We start from the raw sequence: 21216 nt of genomic DNA on the forward strand, positions 1-21216 counted from the left end.
AGTGTACCTGTAGGAGGGCATATTTTTCAAGCTAAAGTTTTTATGCACCATTTTGGGTATATGTAATAAATGAATAAAGCCAACTGTCTAGCCTAAAACCCCTTTTGTTTAAGTCAGTAAAAATGAAAAATTTGTGGTCACTATTATTAGACACAATAACAGGATGTGCTACATATAGGATGGGAACAGACCAGAGGAAAATGTTGCATAGTGAAAATGGATCAGAAGAGTCCAAATGAAAAAAAAATAAAAAAACACGTGGAAAAAATGTACAAGGTGAGCAATTGCATAAGCAAGTCTGTTGAAAATCATAGTAAACCTGGGAAACCCCTTTAAGGTTTGGCCTGCTAAATGTACAGCATCTATGACGTTAGACTATTTTTGCACACAGGGTTATCCCATATAATTCTGGTGCTGGATAGAAAAGATTGAATATTCTTTATACATTAGTACTGTAATATAGCTAAAAGAATCTCCGTATACATGCATTATTTGTACATGTTTTGTTACTTGTACATCATTTTGAGCTGTCTAAATAAGGTCTCACAGCTGACAAAGCATATCTGAGAAACTAAGCCATGAGGAGAAAATAACTGCCTATAGCGCTCAGAGACAGGATTGCATGCAGAAGCACAGTTCTGGGCTCCTTTGAACAAGGCAGACATAGCAGAGCTGGAGAGGGTTCAGAGGAGGTCAACTAAGGTAATAACTGGAATTAGTTGACTACAGTACCCTAATTTTCTATTCACTTTCGAAAAAAGACGACTGAGGGGAGATCTAACAACTATGTATATACATCAGGGGTCAGTACAGAGATCTCTCCCATCATCTATGTATCGCCAAGACTGTGACTGTGACGAGGGGACATCCTCTGCGTCTGGAGGAAAGAAGGTTTGTATACAAACATAGAAGAGGATTCTTTACGGTAAGAGCAGTGAGACTATGGAACTCTCTGCCTGAGGAGGTGGTGATGGTGAGTACAATAAAGTAATTCAAGAGGGGCCTGGATGTATTTCTGGAGTGTAATAATATTACAGGTTCTAGTTACTAGAGAGGGGTCATTGATCCAGGGAGTTATTCTGATTGCCTGATTGGAGTCAAGAAGGAATTTTTTTCCCCTAAAGGGGGAGGGAATTGTCTTCTACCTCACAGGGGTCTTTTTTGCCTTCCTCTTGATCAACTTGCAGGATAACAGGCTGAACTAGATGGACAGATGTATTTTTTCAGCCTTATAAACGATGTTACTATGTTACTTACAGAAGGTCAACCTTCACTGCAGCATTTTAGACTGTTCAGGGTTCAGAGTAAGATGAATGGAGCAAAATATAGAGATTTTCAGATCCACAGTGCTCTGGACCTTAGACTGAGCCAAATGTTCACTTTCAAGCAAAACAATTACCATAAGCATACAGCCAGGATAACATAGAAGTGGCTTATGGGCAATTCTGTGAATGTTATTGAGTGGCCTAGCCAGAGCCCTGACTTAAACCCAATCAAACATCTATGGAGAGACCTGAAAATGGATGTCCACCGATAGTCTCCAGCCAGCGTGACAGTGCTCAAGAGTATTTGCAGAGAAGAATGGCAGGAAATCTCCAAATTCAAGTGTGCAAATCTTGTGGCGTCATATCCAAGAAGACTGGAGGCTGTCCTCACTGCCAAAGGTCTTTCAACTAAGTACTGAGTAAAGGATCTGAATACTTATGTCAATGTAATATTTTTTCCTTTTTAAACAATTAGCAACAATTTCTAATATTCTGTTTTCACTTTTTCATTATGGGGTTTTAAGTGCAGAATGATGGAAAAATCTTTATTTCTTTTATTTTAGCACACGGCCTAAGCATAACAAAATGTAAAAAAAGTGAAAGGGTCTGATGACTTTCCAAATTCATTGTCCAGTATGGGCAGTTAGAAATGATCATGCTAATATATAATAGTATAAACACCAATCTATCAGTTTCTTGTGAAAGACCTCAACTGAGTTTTGATACAGTTTTTTATTTTCTTTTTTCTAATTTATGTAATAGAAAATGCAACCCTATCCACAAAGCTGACTCAGTTTTCCTTGGGCCCATCAATAAAAGTTATAGATTGTGGCTGCTGATGTGGGTAACTCTACATCAGTCAATTGACCTTTTTGTGCACACATTAGTGCACACACTAATAACTGTGAAATAATGATAATTTCCTTCTGAGAAGTCATTAACCATTATTTAAAGAGTTCTCTGCTAGTCCCTGCAATGTTATATTGATAGAGGTTGAATGGAGACATATGTGTCATGGCTGTTTAAGGGTAACCAGAGCATACACAGTAAGAAGAGCTACTGACCGGACCCCAAACTAGGGAAGAGAAAGGGTGACCCCTGTCAGACCCTCAACACTCTCCCTATGCTGCTAAAGCACATGCCCGGATCCAAATGGTGGAACGAGGCATGCCCGCGTACCTTAGACTGATGAGCCCTGTAACCCCTACAATAGTGGAAGGGGCACGGCCACCGATGCCCTGCTCAGAATATGGAGGGAACCGGGGCCACCTCAGATCCAGTCAGGAAATCACCAGGTACACAACAAAGTCTGCACACTTAGCTGATGAAGCTGCAACCGCAGAGAAGACGGATCCAAGGGCCGCTGGCAATATCCGGAGTGCTTGCAGCAGCAGAACACAGGTCCAGGGAACTAGTAGCTAAAGAAGTGAAGATACTCAAGGCAGAGCTACAACTGAAAAGAGAAGTATAATCCACGCCCTGCAATAGGAGGAGGGGTGATTTAAAGGCAGGGAAATCAGGAGAGACAGCTGGGAGTAAAGACCTCACAACAGGGGCGGAGAAACAGAACAGTGAGAACACCTCCAAACTCTAAGTGACATCATCACAGGGGTGGAGACACAGAGCTGTGAGAACGTCTCAAAGCTCTGGTAGTGACAATATGGCTATCAATGGATAGAGGTAAGATTGCATTGCCAGCACAATTTTCTCCATTGATTCCTCCTTCTAGGAAATGTAAACTCATATAGAGAACCATGGGAGACTTTGTTCTTAGAGGCACATTATCAGTACAACCTGCACTGTACCCTACACTACATAAATGTATAATACAAGCAGCAGTCAATGCAATATGTACATGACCACCTATAACAAGTGATTAGGATTGATTATGTCATTACAAGGGGTGGGATATATTAAGCAGCAAATGAACAGGCATTTCTTGAAGCATGTGCTGGAAGCAGGAAAAACGACAAGCATTAGAATTTGATACTGATACATATAGCCCACCTTGTCCAGCCCTACAGAAAAGCTGGTATAGCACAAGTTACTGAAAACGAAAGTTGTCTGAACACATAGGCAGACTGGTCGGAGTGTTAATGCTTTGACACCTTCCACCTCTGTAAACATTGTTTAAAAATAATTACATCCCTCAGGTGTTGACTTGGCCTCCAAATTTGATCTCAATCCAATCAAACATAGATGACATGTAATTTTGAGTGAAGTGAAGCATTCGAAGCAGAATTTGGTTCGAGGTTTAGGAAAACTTTGATTTGTAAATCGTGGTAACAAATCAGGTTTTCTAAAAAGGCAGCTGCACATGTTAAAAACTGAAAGTAAGAAGACCGGGAACATGGGATCACTCATAATGCTGTGCAGCCCCTGTGATGTCTCAGCCCTATAAAAGCCTTGTCCCTTGTGGTCTCCACCATTGTCCTGTGAGCTGAGCATAGGGAGAGACATGGCAAGCCCTTATTTGCTAGGGACAGTATTGCTGCAAAAACCCAGTGGCCATGTTTGAGCCATCCACCATGTTCTGCCATCTTGTCTTAACCCTAATCATTTTAAAAGCAAAATATCACTAGGGTATAGTAGGGAGGGATCTTGGACCTTATGGAGGGATCCACATGGGATTATGGTCATCCCTGTTGTGGATCCCTCAATTTTATTGATTTGAGGAAGGTTTTCCCTCCTCAATGCTGTGTACCATCGGTGGTACCATCATACAAGAGAACAGGGGCTGCTGCATACATGCTCTGGCTCCCTAATCCTCGCCGGGGGGAACCGGAGCACATTAGGATGGCCACAGCATCTTAAGGGTTAAAATTAGTGCCGGGTGCGGGCTCATTTTTCAATGCTGAGGTAAATTTACTATTGGCAGTCACAAAATGGTTAACTTCCAAGCCTTCACCCTGAGATTGGGCCACCAAGTGGGAAGAATATGATTAGGCAGGGTGGCCTGGGTATACCTGGTTTATAGTGATTCATAATGAATAAATTCAAACAAATCAAATTTCTTGGCAAACTTCGGCAAAGGGTCCAAATCAAATTTTTCAAAACGTTGCTCATGTCTAATGAGATGTGATGGAAAAATAGGTGTGATCCTCACTTCACAATTTATAGGATTTGCATAATGTGTTGACTTTTGTGGACTATATCTCAACAGGTTAGAGCTGTTTTGGAGGCTCAAGGGGGACCTACACAATATTAGTTACACAATATTACACCATATTGGTTATATTATTTTTTATTTTATTTTTATTATTTTATTTAGATGGTGGGACAATCATCAGGCACTTAAACACATATACAACTAATATTGATGAGTTTGGCCAACTTTCCCCTCATAATTTTTGATTGCTGCACTGGTAATTGCATTTGTTTTATTCAGTTTTACTATCATTTATGTTGTTGGACTTTAAGAAAAATATAAAGTGGAAATTTATCATGAGGGGAATATCTGGTCAGTTTTCCTTGTGTTTGTTTTGTTTGTCGTACCGTGCACCACATTTATCAAATAGCACACACTGTTTGTTAAATTTGTCTCATCTTTAAACCTAACACTTTTTTGTCTAGGATTATTACTCCAGTTTTCTGCAACACCCCACTACTCACTTTTGGACTTCTTTTTGGACTTAAAAAAGTACTAGTCTTAAATCTGAAGTGAAAATCATTAAAGGGGTTATCCTTATGACTAATGTAAAAAATGAAAATGAGGCATCATACAGTACATGACGATTTCTAACAAAGCTTAGAACCATCCCCATACCTCACTTGGATTCAGAGAACTCCCCAATCATTGCTCTTCTAGATTTATATCAAGCTGACAGCTCAAGAGGAGTGTCTTTTCTGCTGTAGCTAAGGGTGTGTGTGTATTCTGCTGCAGCCCTCACCTGATCACAGCTCAGGAGGCAGGTGAAGGCTGAAACTGAGCATGTGTGGCCATCTCAGTGACCCGGACAATGAAATAAGAAAATAAAAACAGCAGGTGGCACTATGCAGATACATTTTATTGAATAACTCAGTGGCTATGCTAAATTGTTTATTACATCCAATTACAAAAATTAATAACCAGGTGCTGGTTTGACAACTATACAATATTTGTTGGACAACCCTTTTAACACAGTTACCAAGTCCACTTTCCACTCACTTTTTAAAACGGGAGAGAGTGGTGTAAAAATGCAAGGAAGTAACCCCAAAAAGTGGCAAAATCACTACTTTGTGACTTTTAATGACAGAATTCTTTATAGAAGGGATGCTATGTGATGGTTTTGGTGATGGGCCCATTTCCATATTTACCTGAGGACCAGGTGAGTTTACAGCAGTAGGGTCAACACAACTTCAATAGAGCAAGTAGTCTTAGTGCTTAGGGCAACAGCTACTGGAAATACAGTCCTACTTAGTATTACATAATCTTCGTACAAATTCACATCTCTATATAATAGATTCTTCATAGGCCTTATATCAAATCCTTTATTAGCAGCACATTATACCTTTTTCAATATGGGAATGCCTTCAGATCTCAGCAAGCTTAAAAAATAGTAAACGAAAAACAGTGGAACGAGCAAACAAATATTCATATTGTAGAAGCCAGGATGGTTAATGAAACACACATGTAACAAATATGATTATGCCATCTAGCTTGTGTCAGTATCTGACTATGCTTATGATACATAATCTCTCACAGTGGATAACCATGGATGGCCTAAGCTGTTCGATACCATCCAGAGTGCCAGAGGCAATCAAGCAAACCAAGACGAAGAGACACATGAATATGAATGTGGTAAGTCAGATAGATGAATGTCTGTTATTACATGTTTCTGATAAATGGATGATAGGATGAGGTTTATACTAAACACAAATCATAACTAAAGGCAAGAATCAGATTTTACATTGAGTGAGGATTGTGCCTCAGGGCATCAGGAGATGCTCTGAGACTAGTTACTAGGACTGGTAAATTATGTGGGCCACAGCATTATATATTGTGGAAATGTGTAAACTACTTTAGAAGCCAACAAAACAGAATTCTGCATACACTGTACAAGTACTCATTTGACTAAACACAAGTTTAGCCATATAGATACTATAGCCATATACATTATATGCAATGTTTTAGAATACATCCCAGCTCTGGGGTGGACTAACTGTTATATTATATTGCAGGGCCAGCTAAAGATACTGTATGTGAAATAAATTATGTTTGAAGCCGTTAAAGAGAATCTGTCATCTGATTTTGGGCCACTAAACCACAAGCATGCCATTATACAACTTGGGGTTGAGTCTGGGACTCTTCTCCAGTGTTACTAGGTTCACTGTGCTCATGAAGTTGAGGACAGTAGACCTCACTTTACTGCATATGTGCTAAATGTCACGTGCATGTGCAGTGAAGCGAGTTAAACTCTTACTGCTGCACGCATTGCACTCGATGCCGCTGGAGAAACGGCCCGGAGTCTTCTCCTGATAAGTTTTATTTTAATTTACTGTTATTTTCAGGGACTAGTGGGTTTGCAATGGACAGGTTTGTCCCTAAACCCAAACCGGATAATGGCTTGCTGGTGGCTTAGTGGTCCCAGACCACGTGACAAATGGTTAAGGCTGTAGCGCAGCCTGTAATTGTGGGAGGGGCATGCAGCATTTAGGCCGGCACTCACCTCCTCTCCAGCCTGGCGTTCCTGCGGCGTGCGCAGTGTGCAGTACGGTCCGGTCCTCAGCAGTGGCCTCCTCATTTCCGGGTCCGCCCCCTCAGCTTCCTCCCGCTGCGACTCCAGCGTTCGGCTCTCCTCCGCTCCTGGCGTCTCAAGGATATCACGGTATGTTAAGTGCAGGTTCTGCCTGTCACCTCACGCTGCCTGGGTGAATCGGCCTCCAGGGTCTCGGATCCCACGTCTGCCTGGTCAGGATTCCTGTCCACTCCCCTTCAACACCTTCTTCTGTCTGCTCCCCTTGTCCACTGGGGCATGTTGTCTTCACTGCTGCATGTATTTTTCTCCACTTTTTCACCTGGGCTGGGTTCTGGCCTGGGCGTTTTTCAGCGCTCTCCTGCGCGCTGTGGGACGCTCATCAGGCGAGAGCCATTGATTCCCTAGGAATGGTTCTCGCCTGGGCGTTTTTTGCAGCGCGTGCGTTCGTGCTGTGGGTCGCCCGACGCCCCAGGAGGTACTTGCGCGTCTTTTTGGGGCGTATTGTCACGCGTTCCCATACATAGACTTGGCGGGGGTGCGCGACAATAGGCATACTCTTGTTCTGAAGCCACGTATGTCGGCCGCCTGCGGCTTCGCGCTTGCAAAGCGTGACATTCTGGACGCTCAGGTCTGAACCCAACATTGAGCAGCCCACCTACCCGCGGTGAGTTGAGGCTTTGGTCTGCACCTGCATTCTGCAGGTTACGGTTTCATCAATCTGCGGGTGGGTGTGTGGTTTTCATGCGCATAATTTACACCATTTTCCGTCCCCCAGCTGTAGCATGTTCTTCCTTCAGCTACTGCGGAGTCTTGTCCAGTGCTCTGAGTATGACAGCCTCCGCAGTCGCTAGTACATGTATCACGGGCCTCACCTCAGGTTGTCCATTTTCTCTTACACTGCGGCCCTCGGTCCCTCCGAGTGTTCCGGCTCACAGCATTCTCGCCACATTCCCTGTCGTTGCTTGGTCTTCCCGGATCGCCCGGGCTCTCTCTCTCACACTGTGTTCGTCCTGTCTCAAGCCTTGGATCGCCCAGGGTCGTCTCTCTCTGGTTCGCCCGGTCCACATATATTTCTCCAGGATCGCCCAGGTCTCTTCCCTAGTTCGCCTGGGGTTCCTCCTTCCTCCTGGATCGCCCAGGTCTGTTTTTTCAGTTTCTCAGCCACCTGGTCTCTCTGCAATTCACGGGTGTGGGTTGTCCATGCTTCTTGCTTCCAGTCCCTTGTACCCCTGGGTCATGTCTCAGGCTCTTTCATCCCCTGGGTCAGCCTGGTCGACTGATCCTCTTTAGCATCTTACCTGTCACCGCTTCCTTTGGGGGATTGCCTCCCGTCTCTCTTCCCGGCTGTCGCTCATCTGGTTCTCATATGCGTTATCTTCAGATCGCAGGTTCGGTCCGTTTTTCGGCTCACGTCAGTCAAGGGTTAAAAATCCTTTCTAAGGTAAGTTCAGGTCATGTTCGGTCCCTCTGAGGACCATATTTTTTGTTTGTTTTTCTCTTCTCTTCTGAAGGTCTGGGTTTTTCTTTAGCTTACCGGTACGCAATCGGATTCAGATCTCCTGTTCCTTGGTCTTGGGCTTCTTCTGGTAAGTATTTTAAATGGTTTTGTTTCCCTCACCTTTCATCTTCGTTTTCGGCTGTTCCTTCGCGTCCGCAGCTTCGTTTCCCCTCTCATTTACATTTTTCTGCAGGTCAAGGATTTCGCACGTGTCAGAGATGGAAGACAATATTTCCCTTCCTGGAACATCGGCTTCTGGTCACTCCGTCAGCGCTTCCTTACGGAGCTGGACTGTGCCTAGGCTGATCACCGATCTCAACCGAAGGGGGATTCGTCATCCCGCGTCAGCCCGCAAGGCGGAATTATACCGCTTGTTGATGACGGCCCGAGTTCAGTGGAAAGTCAGTCTAGCTCTCCTTCCATCCAGCAAGCCTTGTCCCAGATTCAGTCCTCTATTAGCAGGCTTGCCAGTTCTCTATGCGACATTCAGGCCAGGGTTGCAGCCCTCGAGTCCAGACCCTCGGCAATCCCACCCTCCCCAGTGGTGGCACCCTCCCCACCTCCAGATGTGGCAGGTAGGCCAGCTTCTGGTCCTCTGATTGCCCCGTCTCACTTCATCCCCGAGCATATCAAGAAGGACATCTTGGCTGGGAAGGATGTGAATTTGACCTCCATCCTTATCGCCTCCCAGGACATCTCGGAGAATCGGATCATTAATTGCGGGGAGGTTTCGGTGGTCTTGAAGGCCAAAGACGCCAGACTTAACCGCAAACTGTCCATTCCCGAGTTTGTCCTGGCCTTTAGCCTGTATCGGGACATTGTTTGTTCTGCCAATCCACCCAGGAGGGAGGAGCTTGATACCTACCTGTATCGGGTGTCGGACCTGGGCCACAAGTACGGTGGCTCAGCGTTTTACGATTACCAGCGTTTTACGTCCTTTTCCGCTAAGGCGGCAGCAGCCCTGTTGCAGTTTCAGTTCATGACTAATTGGGCTGATCTCGACATGGAGCTGTTCTGCCGTCATTTCACCGGTCTCAGAGCTCCCTCCTGCACCTCTTGCCAGTCCATATTCCATTCCTATGACTGGTGTCCTGATCAGGCTCATCCTTCCCAGCCGGGAGCTGCTCCTAGTACTTCCGGGGCCACCAAGTCCTCGGCAACTCTGGACAAACTAGGCAGACCAATTGTCTATTTAGGTAGCAGCCAGGTCTGCAACAATTTCAATGCGGGGGGGTTGTGCCTTTAATGCCTGTCGAGCTCTTCACATCTGCTCAGCATGTTTTCGGGCCCATCCGCGTTCGGCCTGTACCAGGAAATCTTCCAAGAGCTCCTGACTAGCCGACATTGATGTAGACCTTCTGGCTATTCTGCTGCAGGATCACCCAGACCGTCTCTTCGTGGCCTTCCTCTTGGCCGGGTTCAAGGAGGGCTTCCATACAGGGCTCATCACCCTGCCTCACGGGTCATGGGAGGGTCCCAATTTGCGCCTGGCGTTCGGTGACCCGGAGGCCGTGGATGCCCTCCTTCGATCCGAAGTGGAAAAGGGTTTCATCATTGGTCCCTTTCTCCACTTTCCGTTTCAGTCCTGGCGGATCAACCCTATTGGGCTGGTTGTGAAAAAACGCCTCATCTACGACCTGTCAGCGCCTCATATGTCATCCACCCCAAGCCTGAATTCTCTTATCCCCTCTGACGAGTATTCCATGCAATACTCATCAGTTGAGGAAGCCATTCAGCTCATTCTCCAGTTGGGGGTTGGGTCTTGGCTTGCTAAGGTAGACATAGCCGATGCCTTCAAGCTTCTCCCGGTCCACCCGCATCTTTGGAGGTACTATGGTATCAATTGGTCGGACAGGTTTTATTTTGCCAACCGCTTAACCTTTGGGTCCAAGAGCAGCCCCTGGCTGTTCGACCAGTTTGCCAGGGCTCTCCATTGGATCCTGGTGCATCACGGAGGTCTTCCCATGGTAATTCATTACCTGGACGACTTTTTGCTCATTGAGAACCCTCATCCGGTCCCCTCAATTCCCGCTACCCTCTTGGAGTTCTTCTCCCTCCTCCAGGTGCCCATGGCCTCCGCCAAGACCGAGGGCCCTGCCCCCAGGGTGACCTTTTTGGGTATCACGTTAGATTCCGTCAAGATGGAGGCCAGCCTGCAACCTGAAAAGTTGACCAGGATCCGCTCTGCCATCTCCCGGGCGGTCAGTGCTCTGTCCCTGACCAAGGCGGAGCTTCAGTCCTTACTGGGTCTGCTGAATCACGCCACAAAGATCATGCCCCAGGGCCGGTCTTTCCTGGCCAGCCTGTTGCATCTTCTTTCCACAGTTCATGATCAGGATTCTGTTGTCCACCTGGACTGCCACGCCATTTCGGACCTTGCCATGTGAAACACCTTCCTTTCGGATTGGAACAGTATTTCCCTCTTTGTTCCCCGCTTGAACTCGGCTTACCCGATTATTTTCTCGGACGCAGCCGGTTCCATCGGCTTTGCCGCTATCTTCAGGTCCCACTGGCTGGCGGCCAGATGGCCTCCGGAAATCCGAGCAGACCCAGCTGCCATCGGTTCTTCTCCCCTCCTGGAATTATATCCCATTGTGGCTGCCGCCTTGGTCTGGGGCAGCTCCTGGTCCAACTTGCCAGTTTTGTTCGTCACGGACAACCAGTCTCTGGTCGATATTATCAATTCCGGCAGGTCCAGATCTCTCCGGGTCATGGCCCTGCAGCGGAAATTAGTGTGGCTATCCCTCACCCACAACTTACATGTCCGTTGTGCTCACATTCCAGGGGATTCCAACACTGCCGCTGACGCCCTCTCCCGTTTCTGTTTTTCCACTTTCTTTCAGGAAATGCCCGAAGCGGATCATTCAGGCACTCAGGTTCCTCCACTTAGCTCATTCATCCTGGATTAGCATCTCTGGTGGTCCAGGCAGAGAGACTGGTCGAGGGTTCTCTTTCTCAGAACACGGCTAGGAATTATCGGGCCGGGTTTACAGCTCCCAAGGGGTCAGCTGGAGGAAACCTCATATGTCATGGCGTTCATTGCGTTTTGCCACACCCGCCTCTCCTTGTCGCACAACACCATCAAGCTATATTTAGCGGTGCTCCAGCCTCATCGCTTGATCGCCAAGCCAGATGGGGGTTCCATCCTCGCTTCACAAGCCGTCAAAGCAACACTCAGGGGTCTGCAGAAGAAGGGGAAGGGTCCGCGCACCCGTAGACAGCCGGTGTCGGGGGAATTGTTCAAAGCCCTATCCTCGGCCTTAGACGGCAGTCCTTTTGGGCCCTCTCTCAGCACGGTTCTGAAGGCGGCTATTTACCTCGGGTTCTACGGCTTCCTCAGGCCTGGTGAATTCACGTCGGGCTCCGGGCGTCATAGCTTCCTCCAGAAACGCCACCTAGTCTGGTCCGCAGACCATTTTGTCCTCCATCTCCCGTCCTCCAAAACCAACCAGTCTGGTCCTCCCAAGGAGATTAAGTTTTTCCCTTCAGGTAACCATTGGTGCCCAGTAGAGGTTCTGTGGCAATTATCGTCCTGCTTCACGGTCTCTCCACCAGACTCCCCTCTTCTGCCTTGTGTAGGTAAGCCACTCACCACCTCGAAATTCATGTCCCTCGTCCGGTCCCTGATGCAGGGGTTGGGTCACGACCCCAGTACTATTTTAGGTCATTCCTTCCGCATTGGGGCTGCGTCGGCAGCTTCTAAGCATCAGGTCCCCGCACATGTCATTCGCTGCATGGGGCGTTGGCGTTCGTCCTGTTTCGCCCGTTATATACCAGATCCCCAGGCAGAAATCTCTCAGGCCTTCCGTACACTGGCTTTGTAATATTCAATAAAACTATATTACCTATTCAGAGTCTTTGGCCCCTTTTATTGGCGTACCCGCGATCGTGGCTCCCGGCACACCCCAGCCACTAGGTTCAGGGCTAAGGGTTTCCCCTTTCCCCACTTCCACCATCCTTAGCCCTGACCACAAATGGTTAAGGCTGTAGCGCAGCCTGTAATTGTGGGAGGGGCATGCAGCATTTAGGCCGGCACTCACCTCCTCTCTAGCCTGGCGTTCCTGCGGCGTGCCCCTCCCTCCCCTTTCTTCCACTCTCACCTTGGGTATGCCCCCTTTTCTTGGCGTACCCGCAATCGTGGCTCCCGGCACACCCCAGCCACTAGGTTAAGGGTTTCCCCTTTGCCCACTTCCACCATCCTTAGCCCTGACCACAACTTCCTTTTAACCCCGCTTAATGTACATAAGTATGTTGGCTTACAAGAGATCCATTGCCATTTCTGCCCAGAAGTCCAGATTATTCTCTGCCTGCCAGTGTCATGCTCTGTGTTGGTTTGGGGTCCATTTGCATAATTGCCTGAGGATCAAGACTATTCCCTGTCTAGTATGTAATAGCTAGTGTGCTCTGTGTTAACTGTTTATTGGATTATTTCACTCTTATGTATATGCTTATTCTTACAGAACTTAATATTTACCCTGAGAACTGTGAATGCAAGAAGCGCTTTGTAAACTGCTCAGGTCGGGAGTTACAGTTTGTCCCTCCAGTGTCCATCAATGTGACTGCTCTGTAAGTACTATATAAGCTGTACTCATTTAAAGGTATCTTTTACTGTTTTTGTAAATGTCTAACCCTCCACTGTATGTTGAAGAAAAAGAAAAAAGTCCAGGTTCCATAAAGTGACAGCCTTTATTCTAAGTGCTCAGTAAAAAACTGTTCAGATTCCACATCTACGCATTTCGGATGATATGACTGTAATCCTTACTCATGATCCGAAACGCGTAGAGCCTGAACTGGTTTTTACTGAGCACATAGAATATAGGCTGTCACTTTTTGTAAGCTGGACTTTTTTCTTTTTCTTCATGTTTCCACGCTTATTCCCAGTGTAGTCCATGCCTCCATTGCAATTTTGTTCAGGTGAGCGCAGCCAACTTTTTCTTTTTTGCTCCAATGGATGTTGTATGATATATTTCCTCCTACGATGGCCTTGGGAGCTTTTGCATATACATACCGATATGTCTAAATGCTTTAAACCTGTGCTCAGTATGATCAACTGTTATTGACAAGGTAATGACTAGGACTAAAGATATCACATAACCCAGCCTTTTAACCCTTTACATGCCATTGTCACACAAAAATCACTGCTCCTGTAGGGAATAAACAAAAAGACAGGGCTCCTGTTTTTGTCTTTTTATAATTCTTAGCATTTTGACAGTTTATGTTGACCACAGAGGTCTAGCATTGAGCCTCAGGGCTTTCCAGTAAGATTTTCTGTTTCAGTATAACAGTGCTGTGACATGCCATATTTTGAATATGATGATTTTAAACTTTTTCCTGTATTTCTTTAGCGATCTAAAGGACAATAAAATCAATTTTTTGCCTGATGAGGTTTTTCGTCATTATGAGAACTTGGAGAAACTGTAAGTAACTCCCAAACCATACAATACCCACTGCCTTGAAATAACACACAATTCTGTACTTTTCTCATGCTTCAGTTTCATATACTGTCTATATTGCTTCAAGAACTTAAAATGATTTTTTTAAGTAAAAGGTTATGGGAGGAAGTAGGGACCTTAGTCAAGGGGATCTGGGGAAGGGAGTTTCCATTGTCCCCCAACTATATTTGTTTCATTATGAGGAGGGAGAGGTGGGTCAGGGGGAGTTACCTCGTTTGTTTCATACGATATGTATGGTAGTTAAGCGGAGTATTCTGCCAAAATGGCTGCAAGCTGATGCACCAGGGGTGCAATGTATAATAGAACAGTTAAAAAAGGTGTTTTATTTGGAGAGATTGCATTCCCTCGCGGGAAAAGAACGACAAGCTAAGGGGTTGTTCCAGAAATGGAAACCATTTATTGCTCACTGTATGTCTGATGAGGAGATAAGATTAATAATAAGTCCGTTTACACTAACGGAATGGTACCTTGTGGGTCAACTAAAGGGGACCTTGGGTCGTCTTTTGCTCCGATCCGCTAATCCATCTTAGATTTATGAGAGTAAGGTGTATATGTGTCATTATTATTGATTGCTTGTACTGACTATATTGTATTCATAACTAATGAATGCCCCAATGTATGTTGTGTAATTGTTTATTGCACTTGCAGTGCTGTTTTGTGTCCAGGACTGTACATTCTGGATATATTGTTTGTCTTGTTGATAAAATAATAAAGAATTGATTTTAAAAAAAAAATATGATTTTTTTAAAAATCTATCAACTGGCCAGGTTTTTACTTCTGTGGCAGTGAGCCAATGTTTCCTCTATCACAGGATAAAGTCTTACAGACATAGAATAAGCATTCCCCTCCTTCTTACTCCCTGTCTATTTTATAGCTCTAGACACGTGTTGGAGGGATGGAACATTTACAGAGAGCCTACAGGCAGGAAAATGGCAAATACAGGATAGACTTTCCTCTAATAAGATGCATTACAAAATTGTATACTTTGCCATTTACTTCCAGTCTGCTCCCATTCCATCCCCATGGTACCCCTGCTACTCATACTTCTTACAACTACTGATATTCCTGACTGACAGTGCTCCAATCTGTATTAAACTCTCCTATACGCATCATCATTGCAAATTACCCAGATAATAGGGTTCTATACATTAACTACCTAACTGTTTTGTCCAAGCTCAGCTCAGGCTGTGGGAAAAGTACTTAAAGGGGTTTTGCCATCTCAGACAATGGGGGAATATGGCTAGGATATGCCTCCATTGTCTGATAGGTGCGGGACCTCTCAGACCCACACCTACAATGAGAAATGAGTGGGTAAATGAACAGAGGGCACACTGCGCATGTGCAGCTGCCCTCCATTCATTTCTATGGGGCTGTCAAAAATAGCCTATTTCTGTCTGCCCTTTAGAAATGAATGGAAGCAGGGGCCGCACGTGCACCTGGTACACTTCCATTCACTTCTATGGGAGCAGCAGGGAGCAGTGGTTGGTGGTGGACGGACCCCAGGAAATGCGAGGTCCTCCAGCCACAGCTCTCCCCGCTCCGTTCTCATTGTAGGTGCAGGTTCCAGAGGTGAGACCTGCACCTATCAGACAATGGGGACATATCCTAGTGATATGCCCCCATTGTATGTGATGGGACTACCCATTTAACTGTTCTGCCTGAGTGGAAGGGGGGAGGGGTCTGTTTAGCTGCTAATATCTCCTGAATGGTATTCCAGGCTTTAATACAAGAACAAAATGACAGCATTAGCCCAAGATAAACAGGAGATATCACTGTTAGAAATTGAGTCTGGAATAATCGCGGGTAAAAACCTGCTTTTACTTTCACTTTCAGCTATATTCACTGTATCCTGATTTCTAACAGTAATATCTTCCCATGTACTGATGATAATGCTGTCATTCTGGTATTGTTTGAAAGCTTGGAATGCCAGAGATATGAGCAGCTAAAGCAGCTCCCGCCCCCCTCCCTGTCAGTCTGAAAGAGGAAGAGAGGGAGCAGTTGCCGAATGACAGGATGCAGAAGGTAAAATAGTAAAAAAAAAAATATATAGAAATGTGTTATTATCATCATTGTATTGACCAACATAATAAAGTTAAATTCTATAAAATAATGTTAAAGTTGCTGTTTTTTTAATCTCTCTCTCTCTACAAATAAAATAATAAAAGTTATGTACTTAAATATATATATCCCAAAATGGTTCCTAAAAACTGCAACTAATCCCACAAAATAAAAAGAAGAGTTTTAAAGAAAAAATTTAAAAGTTATGACTGCTAGAACACAAACGGGAAATACTGTATGATTGGTCCTTTAGGTTAAAATGAATTATGTCACTAAGGGGTTAAAAATGCAATAGTGTCCCCTGAGTTGTGAGTCAACAAGATTTACAGCAGACACACATTAAAAATCTACAATAAAAAAGGCACATTTGTGGGAGGGCTTTTCCAATTTCCAATGTGACTGTTAGGTTAAAGTGCTTTTCTGCCCCCCAAAAATTACTGTTGAAACTTGAAAAAAAAAAAATAGTCACCAGGTGTACCCCTTTCCCTCGTGACTCCTGTAGCAATGCTCCCGGCTTCCCCGACATGCTCTACTTTCAGCATGTCCAGCGATGATATATCCACACAGTCACGTTACCGATGAAGTTATATTATAAGCTTCGTGTTTGTGTACAGTACAGACCAAAAGTTTGGACACACCTTCTCATTCAAAGAGTTTTCTTTATTTTCATGACTATGAAAATTGTAGATTCACACTGAAGGCATCAAAACTATGAATTAACACATGTGGAATTATATACATCACAAAAAAGTGTGAAACAACTGAAAATAGCCACCTTTCGCTTTGATTACTGCTTTGCACACTCTTGATGAGCTTCAAGAGGTAGTCACCTGAAATGGTTTTCACTTCACAGGTGTGCCCTGTCAGGTTTAACCACTTCAACCCCGCTAGCTGAAACCCCCTTCATGACCAGGCCACTTTTTACACTTCTGCACTACACTACTTTCACCGTTTATCGCTCGGTCATGCAACTTACCACCCAAATGAATTTTACCTCCTTTTCTTCTCACTAATAGAGCTTTCATTTGGTGGTATTTTATTGCTGCTGACATTTTTACTTTTTTTGTTATTAATCAAAATGTAACGATTTTTTTGCAAAAAAATGAAATTTTTCACTTTCAGCTGTAAAATTTTGCAAAAAAAAACGACATCCATATATAAATTTTTTGCCAAATTTATTGTTCTACATGTCTTTGATGAAAAAAAATGTTTGGGCAAAAAAAAAATGGTTTGGGTAAAAGTTATAGCGTTTACAAACTATGGTACAAAAATGTGAATTTCCGCTTTTTGAAACAGCTCTGATTTTCTGAGCACCTGTCATGATTCCTGAGGTTCTACAATGCCCAAACAGTAGAAAAACCCCACAAATGACCCCATTTCGGAAAGTAGACACCCTAAGGTATTCGCTGATGGGCATAGTGAGTTCATAGAACTTTTTATTTTTTGTCACAAGTTAGCGGAAAATGATGATGATTTTTATTTTTTATTTTTTTCTTACAAAGTCTCATATTCCACTAACTTGCGACAAAAAATAAAATTTTTCACCAAATTTATTGTTCTACATGTCTTTGATAAAAAAAAAATGTTTGGGCAAAAAAAAGCGCAATGCTTCTGTCAGAATGCACATCAGTGCTGCAGCTAGTAGATCGGTTGGTCCACCTGGAAGGTAAAAAAAAAAAAAACAGGCCACAACGCAATAATTTTATTAACTTTAGTACAGAATACATAAACTTTAACTTTTTGAACTAAACATTAACCTTTTTGCTTACTGGTGTTTTTTTTTTTTTTTTTTTTTTTTTTTTACCTTAATAGAACAAACCTCTCCTTCCCCATGGGTCAATGTGCAAAGCGCAAATCGCCCAAAGTTGTGGCGAAAGGCGTTATGCACTTTGTCCCAGGTGAAAGGAGACGTTTGCAGCAGCTGTGTGAGTGAATGGGCCCTAATAGCCCTGTGTGCCTGTCCTGGTGAGATGATCCCTATGCTAATAGTGTACCTGTGAGTGGTACTTCCGGAAACACTCTCCAAAGCATAGGGCAGGATGGTCAGGACAGTCAGGACAGAAATAGCGGGTGTCACGCCTTATTCCACTCCTGCTACAGACATGACATTTTTTTCGGGGTGGCGGTCGGTTTGAGGTACCAGGAACGACACTGGGGAAATGTCATTCGTGTAGACGGCTAACTACACTGGTGGATGGGGCCACTGAACCTCCTGGGTACAGGAGGTTCGCGATGATCTCTTCCTGAAATTTGAGGAAGGATCCAGTTCTCCCAGCCTTACTGTAGAGAACAAAACTATTGTACAGAGCCAATTGAATTAAATATACAGACACCTTCTTATACCAGCGTCTGGTTCTGCGGGACACTAAATACAGAGCCAACATCTGGTCATTGAAGTCCACCCCTCCCATGTGAAGGTTATAGTCGTGGACTGAGAGGGGCTTTTCAATGACACGGGTTGCTCGCTCAATTTGGATTGTCGTGTCTGCGTGACTGGAGGAGAGCATGTAAACGTCACGCTTGTCTCTCCATTTCACCGCGAGCAGTTCTTCGTTACACAGTGCGGCCCTCTGTCCCCTTGCAAGACGGGTGGTAACGAGCCGTTGGGGGAAGCCCGCACGACTAGTTCGCGTGGTGCCACAGGCGCCAATCCATTCTAGAAACAAATGCCTAAAGAGGGCCACACTTGTGTAAAAATTGTCCACATAAAGATGGTACCCCTTGCCGAATAAGGGTGACACCAAGTCCCAAACTGTCTTCCCACTGCTCCCCAGGTAGTCAGGGCAACCGACCGGCTCCAGGGTCTGATATTTTCCCTCATAGATCCGAAATTTGTGGGTATAGCCTGTGGCCCTTTCACAGAGCTTATACAATTTGACCCCATACCGGGCGCGCTTGCTTGGGATGTATTGTTTGAAGCCAAGGCGCCCGGTAAAATGTATCAGGGACTCGTCTACGCAGATGTTTTGCTCAGGGGTATACAAATCTGCAAATTTCAGGTTGAAATGGTCTATGAGGGGCCGAATTTTGTGGAGCCGGTCAAAAGCAGGGTGGCCTCTGGGACAGGAGGTGCTGTTATCACTAAAGTGCAGGAAACGCAGGATGGTCTCAAATCGTGTCCTGGACATAGCAGCAGAGAACATGGGCATGTGATGAATTGGGTTCGTGGACCAATATGACCGCAATTCATGCTTTTTAGTTAGACCCATGTTGAGGAGGAGGCCCAGAAAAGTTTTAATTTCGGAAACTTGGACTGGTTTCCACCGGAAAGACTGGGCATAAGAGCTTCCCGGGTTGGCGGATATAAATTGTGTGGCATACCAATTTGTTTCGGCCACGACTAAGTCCAAGAGCTCCGCAGTCAAGAACAGCTCAAAAAATCCCAGGGCCGAACCGATCTGAGCTGTCTCAACCCGAACTCCAGACTGCGCAGTGAAAGGGAAAACTACAGGTGCGGCTGAAGTTGGGGACTGCCAATCAGGGTTTGCCAGCACCTCAGGGATTCTAGGGGCTCTACGGGCACGTCTTTGCGGTGGCTGCGACGGGGTCACTACTGCTCGTGCCACCGTACCAACTGCCCTTCTGGTGCTCGCCACTTCACCAGGTTGTACGGCAGTGCTGGTACTAGGTCCAGGAAGGGCTGAGCTGCTGGTGTATGCCTCACCACGTAATCCGACAGCACCAGCCCCATTCTGCTGCTCTTGAAGCGGATCCTGCGCAACCTGCGGTCTAGCGACACGGGGCCGGGTACGCCTGGTGCTATCAGGGACCTCAGCCTCCTCGTCCGAACTTTGGGTCAGAGAGCCACTGCTTTCTACAGGTTCGTATTCTGACCCGCTAGATTCGTCAGATGAGGGTTCCCATTCCTCATCCGACTGGGTCAGAAGCCTGTAGGCCTCTTCAGAAGAATACGCCCTGTTAGACATTTGGGCAACTAAATTTAGGGGTATTCCCTGAGACTACCCAAGAAAAAAAAGCAAGCCTGTCTTACAAAGGGGAGGCTAGCGAAGTACCGGAGGCCGCTGCGGTTGATAAAAAATATCAAAACTGATTTTTTTTATCGCCGCAGTGCGTGTAAAGTGAATGTGCAGTGATAAAAAAATAATAATTTTTTTGTCACTGCGGTGGGGCGGGCGTGGGCGAACACACGTGTGGGCGACCGATCAGGCCTGATCGGGCAAACACTGTGTTTTGGGTGGAGGGTGAACTAAAGTGACACTAATACAATTATAGATCTGACCGTGATCAGTTTTGATCACTTTCAGATACTATAAAAGTACAAATGCTGATTAGCGATACGCTAATCAGCGAATAAGGGACTGCGGTGCGGTGGGCTGGGCGCTAACTGATCGCTAAACTACCTAACCAAGGGGCCTAAACTATACCTAAAACCTAACGGTCAATACCAGTGGGGAAAAAAAAAGTGACAGTTTGCACTGATCACTTTTTTCCTTTTCACTAGTGATTGACAGGGGCAAGAAGGGGTGATCAAAGGGTTAATTGGGTGCTGGGAGGTGATCTGGGGGCTAAGTGTGGTGTTGGTGGGTACTCACAGTGATGTGTGCTCCTCTGCTCCTCTGCTGGAACCAACCAACCAAAAGAAGGAGCAGAGGAGCACAGCAGCCATATAACCACATCATATTTACTAATATGATGTGGTATCTGGCTGCTGATTCGTTTTTTTGAAAATCATCAACCTGCCAGCCAATGATCGTGGCTGGCAGGTTGATGACGAACTTGTCCTTTGAATTTTGCCGGCCCGCGATGCGCATGCGCGGGCCGGCTTCCCCGGAAATCTCGCGTCTCGCGAGAGGATGCCTCGGCGCGTCCACCCAGAAGAGCACGACCGCCGAGAAGACGCAATCCTGCGTACGGCGGTCGTGAGCAGGTTAATAAGTGGGATTTCTTCAGGTGGATACACAGCTGATAGTCCTACTGAATAGACTGTTAGAATTTGTATTATGGCAAGAAAAAAGCAGCTAAGTAAACTAAGTGACCATGAAGGAGAGTGATGGGGTGCTGCGCCAGATGACCTGGCCTCCACAGTCACCGGACCCGACCCAATCGAGATGGTTTGGGGTGAGCTGGACCGCAGAGTGAAGGCAAAAGGGCCAACAAGTGCTAAGCATCTCTGGGAACTCCTTCAAGACTGTTGGAAGACCATTTCAGGTGACTACCTCTTGAAGCTCATCAAGAGAATGCCAAGAGTGTGCAAAGCAGTAATCAAAGCAAAAGGTGGCTACTTTGAATAACCTAGAATATTA

At 45.4% G+C, this 21216-nt stretch overlaps 1 protein-coding gene across 1 annotated transcript in view; it reads left to right on the forward strand.

Moving 5' to 3' along the window:
- Positions 1-21216, forward strand: part of LOC122919808 (relaxin receptor 2-like) — a 403299-nt gene that overhangs the window by 41840 nt on the left and 340243 nt on the right. Inside the window, exons 3-5 of the mRNA XM_044268998.1 lie at positions 5950-6045; positions 12902-13007; positions 13787-13858. Of these exons, the coding sequence (XP_044124933.1) occupies positions 5950-6045; positions 12902-13007; positions 13787-13858 (274 nt within the window). The remainder of the gene's footprint in view (positions 1-5949; positions 6046-12901; positions 13008-13786; positions 13859-21216) is intronic.

Source organism: Bufo gargarizans, chromosome 9 (genome assembly GCF_014858855.1).
Source record: "Bufo gargarizans isolate SCDJY-AF-19 chromosome 9, ASM1485885v1, whole genome shotgun sequence".
Lineage (NCBI taxonomy): Eukaryota > Metazoa > Chordata > Amphibia > Anura > Bufonidae > Bufo > Bufo gargarizans.